The following is an 18,086-nucleotide window of genomic DNA, read 5'->3' as shown; positions in this document are numbered from 1 at the left end:
TTTAGAAATGGTCAGTGGAAGCTCACAAAATGCTCATTTGTGGTAGCTAAAGACCGAAAGCTGTAAGTGATGCATGCGAGACTCTCCTAAGACACTTTGAGTGTAGTGGAGAATGACAGTACAGTTGAATTGTGGCATAAATGACTATGCCACATGAGTAAGAAAACTCTGGCAAGAAAGAACGTACTACCTGGATTGGATGAAGTTCACCTAGACAAGTGTCCTAATTGTTTGGTGGGAAAGCTAAATAGAGTAGCTTTCAAGATTACCCCTCCTTCGAGAATGAAGAATGTATTAAATATGATTCATTCAGGTTTGTGTGGACCATTGACAATGTCATATGGTGGAAATTGATATTTTGTGATATTTATCGATGACCATTCTAGGAAGACCTGGGTATACACATTGAAGTCTTCTAAACCTGGTTGAGAGATAGACAGTCAAGAAGCTAAAGTGTAGGACAGATAATGGTGGAGAATACACTAGGCCATTTGATGCTTTCTGCAAACAGCATGGCATTCGACATCAAACGACACCTCCCAAGACGCCGCAACTGAACAGTTTAGCTGAGAGGATGAACAGAACTTTCATGGCGAGAGTTAAATGTTTACTCTCACATGCAAAGTTGTTTAAAAGATTTGGGGTGAAGCGTTACTCACAGTAGTTCGCCGTTCACTCTGTTTCCCTCTATAGTATGATACTCCAGAGAGAGTATGGTTAGGAAAGAATGTTTCCTATGATCATTTGTGGGTGTTTGGTTGCAAAGCCTTTGTGCATATCCCGAAAGATGAATGGTCTAAGCTTCATGTTAAGACTAGACAGTGTGTATTCATTGGTTATGGCCAAGACCAATTTGGCTATAAGTTTTACGACCCAATTCAGAAGACGATTATAAGAAATCGTGATGCTATATTTGTTGAAGATCAGACTATTGAAGATATTGAAGTAGACTGCCAATAGATTTGATGAAGACTCAACAGATATACAGAGAGTCCCTCCAATAGAATGCAGACGAATTGGAGATGAAGAAAATGTTCCACAAGAACAAGTGCTAGAGTTAGAAAATCCAGAAGTTCCTTATCAGAATGAACCAGAAGATGAAAATTATGGTGTTCATGTTCAGCCACCAGCACCGGAAGGTTCTTAAACATTAAGAAGATCTAGTAGAGTCTGACAACCATCTACTAGATATCCAGTCAATGAGTATATACTGACGACTGACGGGGGAGAACCTGAAAGCTTTGAAGAAGCTATGGAAAATGAACACAAGAGGAACTGGATTAAAGCCATGCAAGATGAAATGAAGTCCTTGCATGAGGATGAAACATTTGAGCTGGTGAAGTTGCCCAAAGGCAAGAAAGCTTTGAAGAATAAGTGGGTGTTTAGGATCAAGCAGGCAAAACACAGCTCCCAACCACGATTCAAAGCTAGACTGGTTGTGAAAGGATTCAATCAAAGAAATGGTATTGATTTTGATCTTTTCACTAGTTGTGCAAATGACATCCATTCGGACAGTGCTCGGAACGGCCGCCAATTTTGATTTGGAAATCGAGCAAATGGATGGAAAGACTACCTTTCTACATGGAGATTTGGAAGAAGAAATATACATGGAGCATCCAGAGGGTTTCGTAGAAAAAGAGGATTGTGTTTGCAAACTAAAGAAGAGCCTGTACAATTTGAAGCAGGCACTGAGACAGTGGTACAAGAAGTTTGAGTCTGTTATAGGGGAGCATGGCTACAGAAAGACTACTTTAGATCACTGTATTTCTATGAAGAAATTCTCTGATGATGACTACATTGTTTTGGCTCTATGTGATTGATATGTTGATTGTTGGTCAGAATTACTAGCTTGAAGATACAGTTAAGTAAGTCTTTTGCTATGAAAGACTTGGTACCAGCAAAGCAGATTCTTGGCATGAAGATTACAAGGAATCGAAGAGCCAAGAAATTATGGTTGTCACAGGAGAAGTACATTGAGAAAGTACTTCAAAGGTTTAGAATGGAAAACGCTAAAGCGATTAGTTGTCCTCTTACTAATCACTTTAAATTGAGTTCTAAACAGTTCCCTTCTATGGATGGAGAGAAGGAAGAAAAGGAAAAGGTTCCATACGCTTTAGCATTTGGAAGCTTGATGTATGCCATGGTTTGTACACGGTCAAATATGGCTCACTCAGTTGGAGTAATGTGTCGGTTTCTTTCAAATCCTGGAAAGGAACATCGGACTGTAGTGAAATGGATTTTCAGGATATCCAATCACATTTGCAGGGGAGCCATGTTGTGGCAGTCAAGATTACTGAAGCGTGCTGTGGATGAAAAAAATTCTTGAATGAACTCGGAATTCATTAAGAATGATATCAGTTATTTTGTGACAGTCAAACCGCAATCCACCTTGGAAAGAATTCCTCCTTCCATTCAAGATCAAAACACATTGATATTAGGGATGTGTTGTAGACGAAGCTGTTATAGCTTGAGAAGCTCCATACAGAAGAAAATGGATCAGTCATGTTGACGAAGATTCTTTCAAAGGAGAAGTTAGAATATTGTCGGTTAGGTGTAGGGATGGTGATGACTAACGTCCCCACTTGAGTGTGCAGGGGGAGATTTGTTGTGTCGGTGCCCACTCAAGTAGGAACCACACACATTTGAAAAGAAAGTCAAAAATGGAAGCCACATCAAATTTGAAAGAAAGAAAAAAGAAGTCAAAAATGGAAGGCAATGGAGCTGTACACGACATTCCTATGCATTAACCTACCTATAAATAGAGGCAGAGGCATCACACAAACACAACAGAAAGAAAAGAAAAAAAATGTAGAGAGAGAGAGTTATCTAGTCTTAGGAAGGGTTTCCTAAAACTAGGGGAGAGAAAAATAGTAAAGAAATTATTTTGGGGTGTTTTTGAGAAACATTTTGTGTGCTACTATTCTTGTATTACTCTCAGTGTACCTACTATTTTTTAATAGTGGAAGAATTATTCGGAGTTTGTCCTGTGGACATAGCTTTAAATAGTTGAGGGTGAATCACGTAAATTTCAGTATCTCATAAGTTTACTTTTCCTCTGCGTTAATTTTATCTTAATTGATTGATAGGGCCAAACAAGTGGTATCATAGCTGAATCAAGTGGTACCTGAGGCCCAACAAATGGTATCAGAGCTAATGCCTAACAGTTACCACCCAATCAACACCTTGTTGGGAATTTGGTCATTGTTTTAAACATATGTCTGTCAGCTAATGGTTGAACTATGATATATAAGGATGGAAACCCTAAATACACCAAGAAATCATTTCATCTCTTCTCAAACCAATTCTTCCACTTCTTTGGTAATTCGGTGCAAGAATTGTTTGAACAATAATATTCTTAATTAATGTTAAAACCAATACTTGAATATATCTCCATCGAGACTAGGCATGTCCTCATAATTCCAAGCAGAGCAATCTTTGAACTCATAATTAACTTTGCTTTGAATGTAGGGTTAAGCCCGACATTAATGAATTCCAAGCAAAGCAATCTCTAACGATTTCCATCTCTTAATTTCCTCCTTAAACTCGACTAAGCTTATTAAAATCATCTATAAGGTGACTTAATTATTGCAGAAGGTTTTTAATATCCACCTTAAAAATTATATTTTACAGGGTTTCCTATCAAGAGTAAAATTTGGCTCTGATCAATCACAGTCTCTCACCTATAATTCACTGATGACTTTGTATATCATCTTTAATAGTGAGCTAGAGACTACATCAAAATTATCAAAAGAGTCATTCTCAGCTTCCAACTAGTTTCTGGTCTTAAAATAAATTTCCAAAAAAGCAAGCTCTTAGGTGTGAATATTGAAGAAGCAGGAGTGGGTTTCCTTGCAAACTTACTAAATTGTTCCCTTGGAAAATCACATTGGATGTACCTGGACTTTTCTATTGGTTGTAATCCTCGAAAAGTAAAGATGTGGTAGTCGACAAAATTTGAAAGCAAGCTCACTATCTGGAAAGGTCGTCTTCTTTCAATGGGCGCATCATAATCATCAAGTTAGTTTTGTCCTCCTTGACTCTTTACTACATGTTTATCTTTAAAGCTTCGGCTAGTGTTATTGCAAATGAAAGGGTAGAGTTGATTGGCTTATAGGTTAGAACCCATGAAGTGAAAATGTGTAATGTGAGCTTACTTGGGTTTAGGCTAACTAATACTAAAAGGTTATTACTAACCAATTAACTAGCTAGCTTGCTACCCTTGTAAGGTGTAATCGGACGATATGGAATGAAATAACCCTTATTCCAATTCCATTTTAAAATATTGTAGAATTTCAAATTTCATTTCATTCAGTTTCAAATATTTTTTTTTGAAATTTAAAATTTCATTGCATACTATTTTATAAAAATTTGGTTTGGAATTCGGTAATTCCACATTTCTCAACTGTAAACACAAATTTAATCTATTATGATATCTTTTAAGATATAAAATTTTAAATTTAATAAAATATAATCAATATAATTATTAAAAAAACATAATTAAATTGTAATAAAACAATAAATTAAAGCTTATTAACGAGAAATGACGATATACATTCACTTGATAACTTTTCATTTAATTAATAATGAAGTAACAACAATCATAAAATATAAAGTTAGTGTGACCATAAAATAGATATAATAAAATTCAAAAACAAGAAATTAGAAGGAGTAATAAGAATTAAAAGCAAAAAACAGATTAGGAAAGCAAATCATATTCCAAATCAATTTACACCCCACACCCTTGCATTATCTTTGTGGGTTTGCTATTTAATTCGATGTGAGATTATGAGATTCTTCACACTCTCCCTAAAGTGTAACCGGGATTGGACATCCAGTTGACACTTGACACCGAATTGAAACTCAGCGGCAACAAAGAGTAGAGGTGAATTAGGTTAAAGGTTAGAACCTACAAAGTGAAAATGTATAATGTGGGCTTACTTGGACTTGGACCAACCAATACTAAAATGTTAGTACTAACCAATTAGCTAACTAGCTTGTCACCCTTATATGTCCTTTCTGGGTTTGCTATTCAGTCGATGTGGGATTCTTAACAAGTGTAATTAAAAAGATTAAAGGTATCTAGAGGTGCTTTCTTTTGGGCACATGACTTGAAGGTGAAATGCTATTAAATTGGGTGGCATGAAAGACCATTGTAATGGGTAAATGTAGAGGAGGCCTCGGTGTACAAGATTGTAAAAGAAAAAACTTTTCTCTTCTCAATAAATGGTGGTAGAGGTTTAAATCAAAGAGGGGATTTTTATGGAAAAAAAGTCTTAGAAACTATCACTTGTTTGGAAATAGATAGTTTCTCTTAGTAACAATTCATCTCCAACATCAAATTTCATGAATAATGGCTTCCATTGGACCTGGGTACCGTAATCGCATTAAATTCTAGGGCTCTTGGACATGCCTTTAAAAATAGCCTTCCTTGCCTCTTCAGAATATTATTGACCCTAATTTCATCACTAAGCTTTAGAAAATTCTGCCACGATACCAACGGCATGAGAATCAGCTCAATCAAACACTGTTCAGACTATGAACAGGCATCCGGAAGCAGGAAAACACAGAAATCAGACTAAAAGGGTAAAAGGGTCATTTCTGCCCCACCAGCATCGGTCTCCTTACCGTCGCCATTGGTAGCCTCCTAGTCGGTTCCGATTAGGCAGCATGACACCAGACCAACTGGTACCGACGCTAGGACCCCCAGTGCCAACGGAGAGCCTACTGGTACGATCCCAACCTCGGGCAACCCCAGTCTATAAAATTAGCACCCCCTCCAATTTTTGACACCTCTTGTTGCTTTATCGACCACTTTTCAAGCTTCAACGATTCTAATTCTCCCTTGTTTGAATGATTCTAAGGCCTTACAATTTGATTTTTGCTGTTTTTCCTTAATTGAGCCAAAATGCGACTTGGTTCTCAAAAGTCGATCCTTTTGACTTTCACATACACTTTGGTCCTTCTTGGTCCAAAGCTAATTAATTAAATTAATATAAGATTAAATTAGGTCTTCGTGCCCATCCTTTGCTTATTTGGAGAATGAGTCGATTTCTTTGATTTTTTATCACCTTGGAGCTCCGCAACCATACATTTGCACCATCTGACCTTCAAACCCTCATCGATCTAGGGTATAAAATATAAATTCAACTTTGTCAATTAAGCCCGGTCCATCTGACACTCAAAATGTTTTAAGCCCAGTCTGGCTGGCACACCATAGAACCATGCTTTTCGAACTAAGCTCAGTTCATCCGGCACACTTTAAGCCCATTCTAAGAATGGCACGCAAAATCCTACCGTCTTAATTGATGTTAAAACTTTGTGTGCCCTGATCCTCATACAAACGAGGTACGAAGACATATTAAGGATTTCATCCTAGGTAGCAGGGCCTTACTGAACAGACCGGTCAGGATCTTCGGGAATATGTCATACAATCTAGAATTCTCAATAAACAAGGCTGGAGTCGGGCTCCCCCCCCTAAATTACACTTTAATTGAAATTATTCTCTCAATGCTTTGTCAATATCACTATTATTGCTATGCATCCAAGTATGCTTATGCATCGATAATCTAATATTCATGCAAATAATGATTTTGAATACGCGATTAATTCCAAACCGCTAATTCTACAAAAAAAGCTGAAAACCTAGTCCCCGAACCCAATGATTTGAGGCTAGTTCATTCATCCTTGTGGCAAAACTAAAAATGGAGTCAAACATGAGATTTTTACCTTATAAAAACACATCACACACCTTTCAAAGAGCTCCAAAGAACCGATCAGATCACTCAAGCATTATTTAAGCCATAAAAACGAAGCGGAATTGTAAGGAGTTCTCGCCAGTCCGTGAGAAACTGACCAATGGTCCTATCTGGATTGACTTTATCCTTCGTATCTTTCCCATGATGCTCGGCAAGGGCCTCACACTTATCTTTAATAAATCAACATTTGTTTATCATTGTGGCTTTTTGATTGATGACAAATGGTGTTGGAATATTGATTGGAGATGAGATTTTATACCTTTTTTAAAGAAATATGGAACCAATAAAACCCATATGGATGAAATTTCAATTGCACAGGGTATGGAGGACAGGATCGTGTGGATTTTTTTAATAAAAAAGGTACATTTACAACTAGGACTTTTTGCTCTCTTTTGAGAAAAGGGATTTGGGTGACGTGGCTTGTATTTTCAATCAAAAAAATATCTATGGAATTCCTTCTTACCATCTCAAATCTCTGTGTTCGCTTGGAAGTGTTTCTTAAACAAAATTTCAAGTAGGCTTAATCTTCTCAAAAGAAAAATTCTTTGTCACTTGATGATTATTGTGCCCTTTGTCACTTATATTATGAAGACTCAAATCACATTTCGTCTCTTGTTCAACAAATATGGTATTTTGAATTCTATATTGAATTGGTTAGGTATCATTAGTGTTCTTCATTGTAAAGTGGTGGACCTAGCTTGGCAATAGGAGATCTTCTTCTCTTTAAAGATAACACCTTTATTTAGATGGTAATTTTCTTTGTTGTTTTATGGTTTATTTGGTGGAGGAGAAACTATTTAATTTTCAAAAAAGAAATGATTGAAGATGAAAAGTTGATGGATAACATAAAATTGAAATGTTTTGAGCTCATTAAAGCTAACATCTTTAATATTCCTTATGGTGTCAACGACTAGTTGTCTTTTCCAATGTTGCTGAATTCTTGTAATTCCTTAAGAAGGATTATAAGCAGAGTAAACATAGTTTCACCAGATTAAGAAAACCCAGGAGCATGTGTTCTAAAGTTCAACGTAGACGACTACTTAAGAGGTAAACTAGACCTGTTGGTATTAATGGAGAACTATACGAGACTCAAATGATTTAGTTCTCTTCACTTAAAAAATGTTGGTCATTTAGTAAATTGAGGAAGATGCCATGTCAAAGATGGTCGGGATAGCTCAAGAAGTAGAGTAGAGGGCTGAAAATCATAGTGTCACCCGTTCATATCTGATTCCTGCTGACACATGATAAATTTGTGTATCAATATCTATAACAATTGGAGTAAAGGAAAGGTCAATTGGGATTAGAGAGTTGTTGGTCCTTCTCAGTTTGCTCGCTTAGTAGCCATCTAAAGAGCTTCGGAAGGTTGAGTTTGCTTGTATGCAGTTGGATAAAGTATTATATTGTATTTTCTTTTTTTTTTTTTTTTTTTTTTTTTTTTTTTTTTGTTTTAGGTGAAATTTATTTGTAATTTCCTTTTCTTATTCTATTTTTATATATCTAAATTAGTAGTTATCAAAAATTCATTTATAGATGATAAAATTTTGATTGAATTGTATTTCATTTTATGGAATTAATTTTTAAATCTCAAATTTTGGCTCATACAAAATATAAAAATATGAAATTCTAAATGTGAAATTTATTTATATCAAATAATCACTTAGTATCAAACTATAACCAATATTTATATATATATATATATATTTTTTTTGGCATCATAATTTTAGAATCAATCGAATTTGATAGAATTATGGTGTCAAGTTATAACCAATAATTGTAAGATAATATATATTTTTTTAAATGTAGTTAAAAGTTTCATTAAGATTGTATTAATAAACTATGGATAGACATACAAGAGACTATTGTTATCCAGACGCATTTCGTGCTATTGAAAACTGATATTTTATTTTTCAATTTATGCGTTAAGAATCTCTATTAACTAAATATCAAATCCACAAAGTCATATAAGAATGGCAAATTAACTACCTAATTGATTAGTATTAACATTTTAGCGTTTTTTGGTCTGAGCCCAAATAAGCTCAAATCGAACATTTTCACTCATTGATTCTAACCTCTTACCTAAATTATTTTTACCTTTTCAACTTCTAATAATTTCATTATATATAAAACACATGTATTATTTAACAAAAGTTAATAAAATAAAATATAACATTGTCTCTATCAAGTTGTAGAAGTAAGATCTTGGATATCATTATCTATAATATTGTTAATCAAAAAAAAAAAAAAAAAAAAAAAAAACAATGATATATATTTGTGCACGCGCAATCTTACTTTATCAAAGGAAATTTGCGTTGTTTGTTGCATATACCACATGTATAGATGTCATCAACTGCAATAACTTATCTTAACATGAAACATAAAATCATCCAAAAAAGTTGCTGCGTCTATAATTTTTGCTCTATAAAAGAATCCTACACAAGTGAAAAAAAAAAAAAAAACCTTTAGTGTGTATATATGTGTGTGTTGTGACAACTATAAAAAAAATAAAAAATTTTAAAACATACTTCTATATCATTCATTGTCTCGATCAAGTTGTAAGAAATCTTTAATGTTCATCATATCCATGAACATCTCTTCTATCAATAAGAATCTTATTTGTTGAAGTAAGATCTTGAACATCATCATCTTTAGTATTGTTAATCTCATAAAAAAAAAAAAAAAAAATAGTGCTCCATACAGTGGCAGATGTATTAACAAAAAAGGTTTTTTTTTGCAAGTTTCCTTTATATATGTGGTATAATTATTCATTGACCTCTTTTAGTTTATAGGGAAATTGTAAACGTACCCTATATTTTGTATACAAAATTACTTTACATTTATTTTTTAATAAATTAATTGTTATACCATCATATTTTAAGTCTGTTATACTAGATTGTCCTTCTGTTAGGTTTTTGCTACTTTAGACATTAAATGCATATAAACTGACATTTTTGTCCCTATCTTCTCTTCTCCTCCTCAAGCAAACCCAGAAATCTGTATATATATATGCAAAAGCAAATAAAAATCAAGTTGAATTAGGTATTGAGGAATAAAAATTGAATTCCCCAAAAATGAAATCCTAGTTGTGGACTTTACCCATAATCCTAATTTTCATAGATCTCAAAAATAACAAAAACTAGATTCTCCAAAAAGGAAATCAAAGCTGTGAACTCAATCCATAATCCTAAATTCCACATATCACAAAAATAAAAATAAAAAATGAAAAAGACAAACACTTATTGAAAAATCAAACTTGAGATTGAAGAACCAAAACTCATGCAATCTATAAACAAATAGAACTTACCGAAAAACAGAGAAATAAAGAATCAAAGAAAAGTCTGAAAAGAAAATTGAAATCGAAGAGAAAAGAAAGAGATAGAGAAACAGAAGTTCGAACATAAGAGGGAGATGAGAGAATCGATTCGAGATGGAGATGTAAAATCAAAGGCCAATGAGAAATGATTGAAGCTGAAAATTGGGTTATGAATTGGAGTTAAAAAGCTCACTAGAATAGTAAGATTTATGAACCGGGTTATGGATTTCGGCAATCAGATATGTATTAAGAGGAGCTACAACCAAAGCTGTTGTGGTGGTTATAGTAATGGAAGTGGTAATATTAAATCCAGATTGAGTTCTTAAAAATCAATATAGATTTCCAGAAAAGCTACATTTTTCCAGTAACCAAATAGTCAAAGAGAGAGATAAATAGGGTATTTTGATGATTTTTTTTTCTCTCCCCTTAGATTGTTAAGTTTTCCTTTAACTTGTACTGTAAAATCTTAAAAATTGGACAAAAAGATAATATAGTGTATCAGATTCAAAATACGAGATGCAGCAATCTATTTTTTAAAATACAAAAGCAAAGTAATTCTTTTGGGTAAAGAGGGAAAATATTGACTCCGAAAAGAAAAATTTCTAGATCCGCCACTAGCTCTATATTGATTCAACAAATAAATGGAAAAAAAAGAAATGCAAATAAACCACATTGATCTATCTATACTAAAAGAGGAAGAAAACTTAAAAGATCTAATATTTATATCAAAATTAAATTGAACATTATTTATTAAGATCATAAATCTAACTCTTATGGTTTATCAGTAAAACATAATAAAAGTGGAAGTTATGAAGCTAGGATAATTAAATAAAGACAACAACTATAATTTATAAAAAAAAAAAAAACAACTAAAAAAAAATAACACAAATGTCGAAAGTTGGATTTAGTGTAAAATTGTTATATAACGCAAAATTGAGAGTATTTTAAATTATTTTAAATTATTCCATAGTACCTTCAATTTTGATTAAGTTCCAACGCCTTTATAAAAATTATAGACCTTGGGTTTGAACCAGAGAACCTGTCCTTCATCTTTGAACCTCTCTTAAATGTGGCTTGGCCACTGCTTCAAGAATCTTGTCCAAGTGAAAAAAATAAAAGAAAAATGAAATTCTTTAATATTATCTAATTCTTATCTTCTTCGCACGCCCCCATCTGCTTCATAAACAAAGGTTACATTTTGTCTTTATTTTGCTTAATAATTCCTTTGGCAAGGCCAAAGTCCTCAAACTTGGTTATGCTTTTCATTTTTTAATATCTTGTTTAAAGAAGCTTTAGCATTGAGATTCATGGTTTTCTAGATGAACTACTGACAAAAAGGGGAATTTGACATACCTGGGCAATCTATATGATGCTTATGCATTTGACAGTTTTTGGTGATAAAGAATGAAGCAACTTGAAGGCAAAAAGAACAATCAATCAATCTCTGAGCTGGGTTTGATTTAGAATTTTAAATCCAGTTTGTTATTGATTTGGAAACTGAAATCTCCACATCTATTTCCATACTTTTCCTTTTAATGATCATTAGATAGAGAGAGAGAGAGAGAGAGGAGGGTGTGAGAGAGAAGGGGCAAGCGAGTCATTTCACGCTTAGGTGCATTTAATCCAGTGGAAATCCACGTGGCATTGTAATTGGCTCATAATCAGCAACACGTGATTGACAATGTGGTGTTGGATCATTCCACGGGGATTTTCGGCTATCATTAAACAAAATATTCATTCCATCCAAAAAGCAAAATACCTTTTGAAAAAATCAAAATACCGTTATATATGTCTTCTCATTCCTACGAGTTACCAAATGAGAATTTTTGCAAAAGATCTCATTTCTACCGGTTAGTATTAAGCAAAGCCCAAGTCAAAGCATGAAATTGAATTTGGAAATTAATCATATATAATTATATTATTGCAAAAAATAAAATAAACAAAGATTACCAGAAGGCAGTGTACCTGTAGAATTGAATACCCATTTACATGAAAAGAAAGAAGCAGAAGAGAAAATAGCTTGTTAGTCCCAATATCCTCTTTGATAGGCGCTTTTGTTCCATGGAGTCTTCTTCTTCCTTCATTAGTTATTGGATTGCAATCCCGAATTCCCTCAAATGCTTCAGAATTATATTAGAGGAACTTGTACCAAGGACAAGAGACTTCAATAATAATGTTCATAACAAAATTTCAGAAAAATGTATCTCGCTTTATTATAATATTTTTTACTTCCAATCAACTTTTTGTAAAGAACAAGCATTTCATATGAAGAGATATATCTAAAATTAAAATGTCTTGAACTTCATAATAAAATTAAAATAATAAATAAGGCTAAATATTTATTTCTGAAGCAAGTTCATTTTAGCAATTTAAGTTGTATTTTCATTGATGAAAGAAGCCATTCTTTTAAGCATACCCACAGCATTTTCACAACTAGACTTTTGCATATGAAACGCATGATCCTCCTCTTTACTCTCCATAATCTCCACTAAACCTTTCCATCCAATCTCTTTCAACTTATAATAATATTGCCATCCTCTATCCCTCAACAAGTCCTTCTCAGCAACCATAACAAGGACTCTGCTACACCCCAGCTTACCCAAGTCAGGATCAACAAGTGGATTAATCAAAGGGTCATCACATCCACTTGTTGTAGGGCAAGAAAAACGCCATAAACCATCAACTGTAGCTCTTTTTTCACTTTCTTTAGCCTCATTGCTTATAGGTTCCTTTCCCCAAAAATAAGGATGCACTAAAACAATCCCTACAAGATTTACACCTAACAATTTCTCTTTCCCATTTCTAATACCCATATGGTGTGCTATATTAGCACCTGCACTATCTCCACTCAAAAACACCTTGCCGAAATCAACATAGCTATTCAACCACTCTTTAGGTTCACTTCCATTAACATGGGAAGCAACCCATTTAAGTGCAGCCCTTGAATCTTCATATGCAATAGGAAGAGGATGCTCTGGTGCTCTTCTATATGTTAGGAATCAGCTCTGATACCACTTGTTGGGCATCAGCTCTGATACCATTCGTTGGACCCTTTCAACCGATTAAGAGAAAATTAACGCAGCGGAATAATAAACTTGTGACACACAAATATTTACGTGGTTCACCCTCAACTGTTTAGGGCTACGTCCACGGGACAAAATCCGAATCATTCTTCCACTATTAAAATAGTAGGTACACAACGCGAGTAATACAAAAATAGTGACACTCAAAGTGTTTCCCAAAAACACTCCATAATAATTTCCTCACTATTTTTCTCTCCCCTAAGTTTAGGAAACCCATCCTAAAATTAGAAAACTCTCTCGCTACATTTTCTCTCTTCTTTCTTCTGTGTGTTGTGTGTTCTGCCTCTGCCTCTATTTATAGGCAGGTTAACGCGTTTAATGAGCCGTGTACAACTTATTCAAGTCACCGCCCATGTACACCAATTCAAAGCCATCACTGTTGAACTGGCTGCTCCTATTTCTTTCTTACTTTCACACATAACACGTTTTGCAGCCAACTTTACTTCCTTCCGTTTTTAACTTTAGTTCGTGGGTCCTACTTGAGTGGGCACACAACCACAACAAATCTCCCCCTGCACACTCAAGTGAGGACGTTAGCCATCATCATCCCTGCAGCTATAATCTATTAGATCTGCCCACCATCTTGTACCGCCGCTACAACTTTGCGGGACACGCCGCCCGACCTCCTTTTGTCGGGAAGACTTTCGACACAAGACACCACCTGCAGATCTTTTTTCGGTCTTGGTTCTGTTGTTACACAGCAACTCTTTGCACGCTTCAATAATCTTGACTGCCACGACACGGCTCCCTCTGCAAATGTGATTAGATATCCTGATGTAGACTTTCTCGAGTCAACATCCCCAGCCATATCTGCATCGGTATAACCGACTAATACTGGCTTCTCATCTCCAAAGCATAAACATACTTTGGTTGTACCTCGAAGATCCATTTCACTGCAGTCCAATGTTCCTTTCCAAGATCTGAAAGAAACCGACTCACTACTCCGACTGAGTGAGCAATATCTGGCCGTGTACAAACCATGGCATACATCAAGCTTCCAACTGCTGAAGCATATGAAATCTTTTCCATTCTTCCTTCTCTCCATCCATAGAAGGGCACTGTTTAGAACTTAATTTAAAGTGATTAGTAAGAGGCAACTAACTGCTTTTGCGTTCTCCATTCTAAACCTTTGAAGTACTTTCTCAATGTACTTCTCTTGTGACAACCATAATTTCTTGGTTCTTCGATTTCTTGTAATCTTCATGCCAAGAATTTGCTTTGCTGGTCCCAAGTCTCTCACGCAAAGACTTACTAGATTTCTAACCAACAATAAACCACATAGAGCAAAAACAATGTAGTCATCAACAGAGAATTTCTTCATAAAAACACAGTGATCTGAAGTAGTCTTTCTGTAGCCTTGCTCCCCCATAACAGACTCAAACTTCTTGTACCACTGTCTAAGTGCCTGCTTCAAGCCGTACAGACTCTTCTTCAGTTTGCAAACACAATCCTCTTTTTCTACGAAACCCTCTGACTGCTCCATGTATATTTCTGAGATATCGTCCACCTCAGCAAACACTAGCCCACTCTGCTCTGAGTAGCTGGCCACCGTGTTATGTCTGTCATCCACCTCTGCAAACACTTGCCCACTCTACTCTGAGTCGCTGGCAACTGTGTTATGTCTGTCATCCACCTTTGCAAACACTGCCCACTCTGCTCTGAGTCGCTGGCAACTGTGTTATGTCTGTCGTCCACCTTTGCAAACACTGCCCACTCTGCTCTGAGTCGCTGGCAACTGTGTTATGTCTGTTGTCCACCTTTGCAAAAACTAGCCCACTCTGCTCTAAGTCGCTGGCCACTGTGGACTTTCTGAGATATCATTCACCTCTGCAAACACTAGCCCACTCAACTCTGAGTCGCTGGCCACTGGACTTTTTGAGATATCATCCACCTCAGCGAACACTAGCCCACTCTGCTCTTAGTCGCTGGCCACTGCACTTTTTGAGATATCGTCCACATCTGCAAACACTGGCCCACTCTGCTCTGAGTTGCTGGCCACCATGTTATGTCTGTCATCCACCTCTGCAAACACTTGCCCACTCTACTCTGAGTCACTGGCAACTGTGTTATGTCTGTCATCAACCTTTGCAAACACTGCCCACTCTACTCTGAGTCGCTGGCAATTGTGTTATGTCTGTCGTCCACCTTTGCAAAAATTGGCCCACTCTGCTCTAAGTCGCTGGCCACTGTGGACTTTCTGAGATGTCGTCCACCTCTGCAAACACTTGCCCACTCTACTCTAAGTCGCTGGCAACTGGGTTATGTCTCTTGTTCACTTTGACTTGTGCAGAATATCTTCACCAACATAAACCGTATACGTGAATAATGATCATGAATAGTAACAGTATACTCGAATAGTAACTGTATGCATGAATAGTAACTGTACATGTGAATAGTACTATGCATGAATAGTGCTGGGATTAACAGTGACGGGCTCAGCAACAGTAACGCCAATAGTAACTATTCACCATCGAGTTACTATTCTACTATTCATCACTAAGTCGATTTTGCAACGTCTTTCCGAGCAGACAACACCAATGGACTCGTCGTAATTTTCTCTTCTTCGTGGTATATTTATTTTCAAAATATATCCACAGATCCGGTATCGCTATCTGACCAGCTGGACCTGCCGAAACCTTCGGCTCTGATACCACTTGTTAGGAATCAGCTTTGATACCACTTGTTGGGCATCAGCACTGATACCACTCGTTGGGCATCAGCTCTGATACCACTCGTTGGGCCCTTTCAACCGATTAAGAGAAAATTAACGCAGCGGAATAATAAACTTGTGACACACAGATATTTACGTGGTTCACCCTCAACTGTTTAGGGCTACGTCCATGGGACAAAATCCGAATCATTCTTCCACTATTAAAATAGTAGGTACACAACGCGAGTAATACAAAAATAGTGACACTCAAAGTGTTTCCCAAAAACACTCCATAATAATTTCCTCACTATTTTTCTCTCCCCTAAGTTTAGGAAACCCATCCTAAAATTAGAAAACTCTCTCGCTACATTTTCTCTCTTCTTTCTTCTGTGTGTTGTGTGTTCTGCCTCTGCCTCTATTTATAGGCAGGTTAACGCGTTTAATGAGCCGTGTACAACTTATTCAAGTCACCGTCCATGTACACCAATTCAAAGCCATCACTGTTGAACTGGCTGCTCCTATTTCTTTCTTACTTTCACACATAACACGTTTTGCAGCCAACTTTACTTCCTTCCGTTTTTAACTTTAGTTCGTGGGTCCCACTTGAGTGGGCACACAACCACAACACTATAATCAACAGAAACTGCTATGATATTTGCTTCTGCAACGAAGTTATTAAGATGATTATGGTATGCAGGAGAGAAGGGAGTTTCAATGCAAAAGCCGCCCCCATGATAGTAAACAAGAAGAGGTAGTTTCTTGCCAGAGTTAATGGCATTTCTTGGGAGATAAAGCCTGGAAGAAAGATTTTTTTCTTGCAAATATATAACGTCTTTGGATTGGACTTGGGTATCTTGGTCTAGACCAGGAGGGACTACGTCGACCCCCAATAGTCTCTCTATGCGACCATCTTTGTATATGCGAAAGAAGGGAGAGAAGTCATAAGCAACTTGTTCAGAAAGGTTTGAATCCATGGAGAGAGATGAAGAAATTGAAAAGTGGCGATTTATTCTTGGTTTGGAAGAGACGAAAATAGAGTGGTTATGCAAAGCAAAGGAAAGAGTACTGTACGGAGAAACGGGAGATAAAAGAGAGAAGATGATTCATATCAATAATTGGTGGATGTAGGTGTGGCTCTTAATATTTCTCTCAGGAAGGATGGAGATGATGGAGATATGTGGCGGATATGATATTAGGTTCTTATGGAAATTATTCTGTTATTTTATTTGGGGAAAATAACTATTTAATCCATCAATTTATTCATAATTATAATTTTATCATTCTTGTTCCATACTATACTGATTAGTCTCTAAATTCAGCCTCATTAAGTTGTTTAATCCATCAGTATTAGTTGTTTTAGATGTTAAATATCATCTAATATTTAATTATTCACATTTAATTTTGTATTAATATTTACTCTTTCACATTTAAAATATTAAATTATTATTTAATGCCTTACTTAATAGTTAAAATAGCACTTTCTAGGCCAAAGACTAAATAGTTTAATGGAGTTAAAATTTAGGGACTAATCAGCATATTTTCATAAATAAGAGGAACCAACTTGAAATGATGATCAAACTGAGGTATTAATATATAGTTATTACCTTTTGTCAATAACTAATTTTATCGTTTGGTTAAAATATGAAAACCTAAAGAAATATTGGACCTTGATTTCTTCCTTAGGATCCAGTTACGCATGGCGATGGGTTCATTTTCAACCGGAATCGAATTGGAACCGCATTGTACTGTAAATGAATCGAAATGAGATCAAAATCATTTGTTTTAAAGTTTTGAATCAAAATCGGTGGTTCAAGGTGGTTCAAGGGCCGAATAAGGTTTATGTGAATGTTAAAATCTAAACTTGAATCGGCCCTGAACCGGTAGTTAATCTGCAGTTTTGGTCCATTCAAACCGCAAATATTCCATTTTTATTTTCAAAATAATAATCACTTGGCCTATTTTATACATCTCTAAAAATCTCAATAATATTTTACTACATTATATACTTTACTTAAGAATTTTTTTTTTAAATATACTTTACTTTAAAAGTTAAAAATCTAAAAATTAAAATGGTAAAAAAAGAGAGAAATATTTAGTCTAAACTTATATTGTTTTTGACTTTTTTTTTTTACCCTTTTAGATTGTTTACTAAGTTTAAAATTATATTCTTTTGAAACATTTTTCAAAATTTTCTTGTAGTTTATTTAATTAATAATATTTAAACAAAATAAAGTGATAATTTATTTGATTATTTTGTAAAATTAATTACTTATGCGTATATGAGTATG

At 35.2% G+C, this 18,086-nt stretch overlaps 1 protein-coding gene and 1 long non-coding RNA gene across 2 annotated transcripts; both read right to left on the bottom strand.

Moving 5' to 3' along the window:
- Positions 1-9,564: 9,564 nt before the first annotated feature.
- On the bottom strand, positions 9,565-11,638 carry LOC119370097 (uncharacterized). The gene is made up of 2 exons (XR_005177680.1): positions 11,419-11,638; positions 9,565-9,746 (listed from the first exon to the last, which is right to left on the bottom strand). It is a non-coding gene; the product is annotated as an uncharacterized LOC119370097 (long non-coding RNA).
- Positions 11,639-12,434: 796 nt separating this feature from the next.
- Positions 12,435-16,781, bottom strand: LOC105645340 (putative carboxylesterase 7). Its single transcript, XM_089723189.1, has 3 exons — positions 16,427-16,781; positions 14,300-14,303; positions 12,435-13,047 (listed from the first exon to the last, which is right to left on the bottom strand). Exons 1-3 carry the CDS (start codon positions 16,770-16,772, stop codon positions 12,435-12,437), a joined length of 963 nt encoding a protein of 320 aa, XP_089579315.1. The 5' UTR covers positions 16,773-16,781.
- Between the last annotated feature and the right edge of the window lie 1,305 nt (positions 16,782-18,086).

The sequence above is a fragment of the Jatropha curcas genome, chromosome 6, assembly GCF_041381405.1.
Source record: "Jatropha curcas cultivar XTBG-Jc1 chromosome 6, XTBG_Jcur_1.0, whole genome shotgun sequence".
Taxonomy (NCBI): domain Eukaryota; kingdom Viridiplantae; phylum Streptophyta; class Magnoliopsida; order Malpighiales; family Euphorbiaceae; genus Jatropha; species Jatropha curcas.
This window is presented reverse-complemented; position numbering and strand designations above follow the sequence as displayed.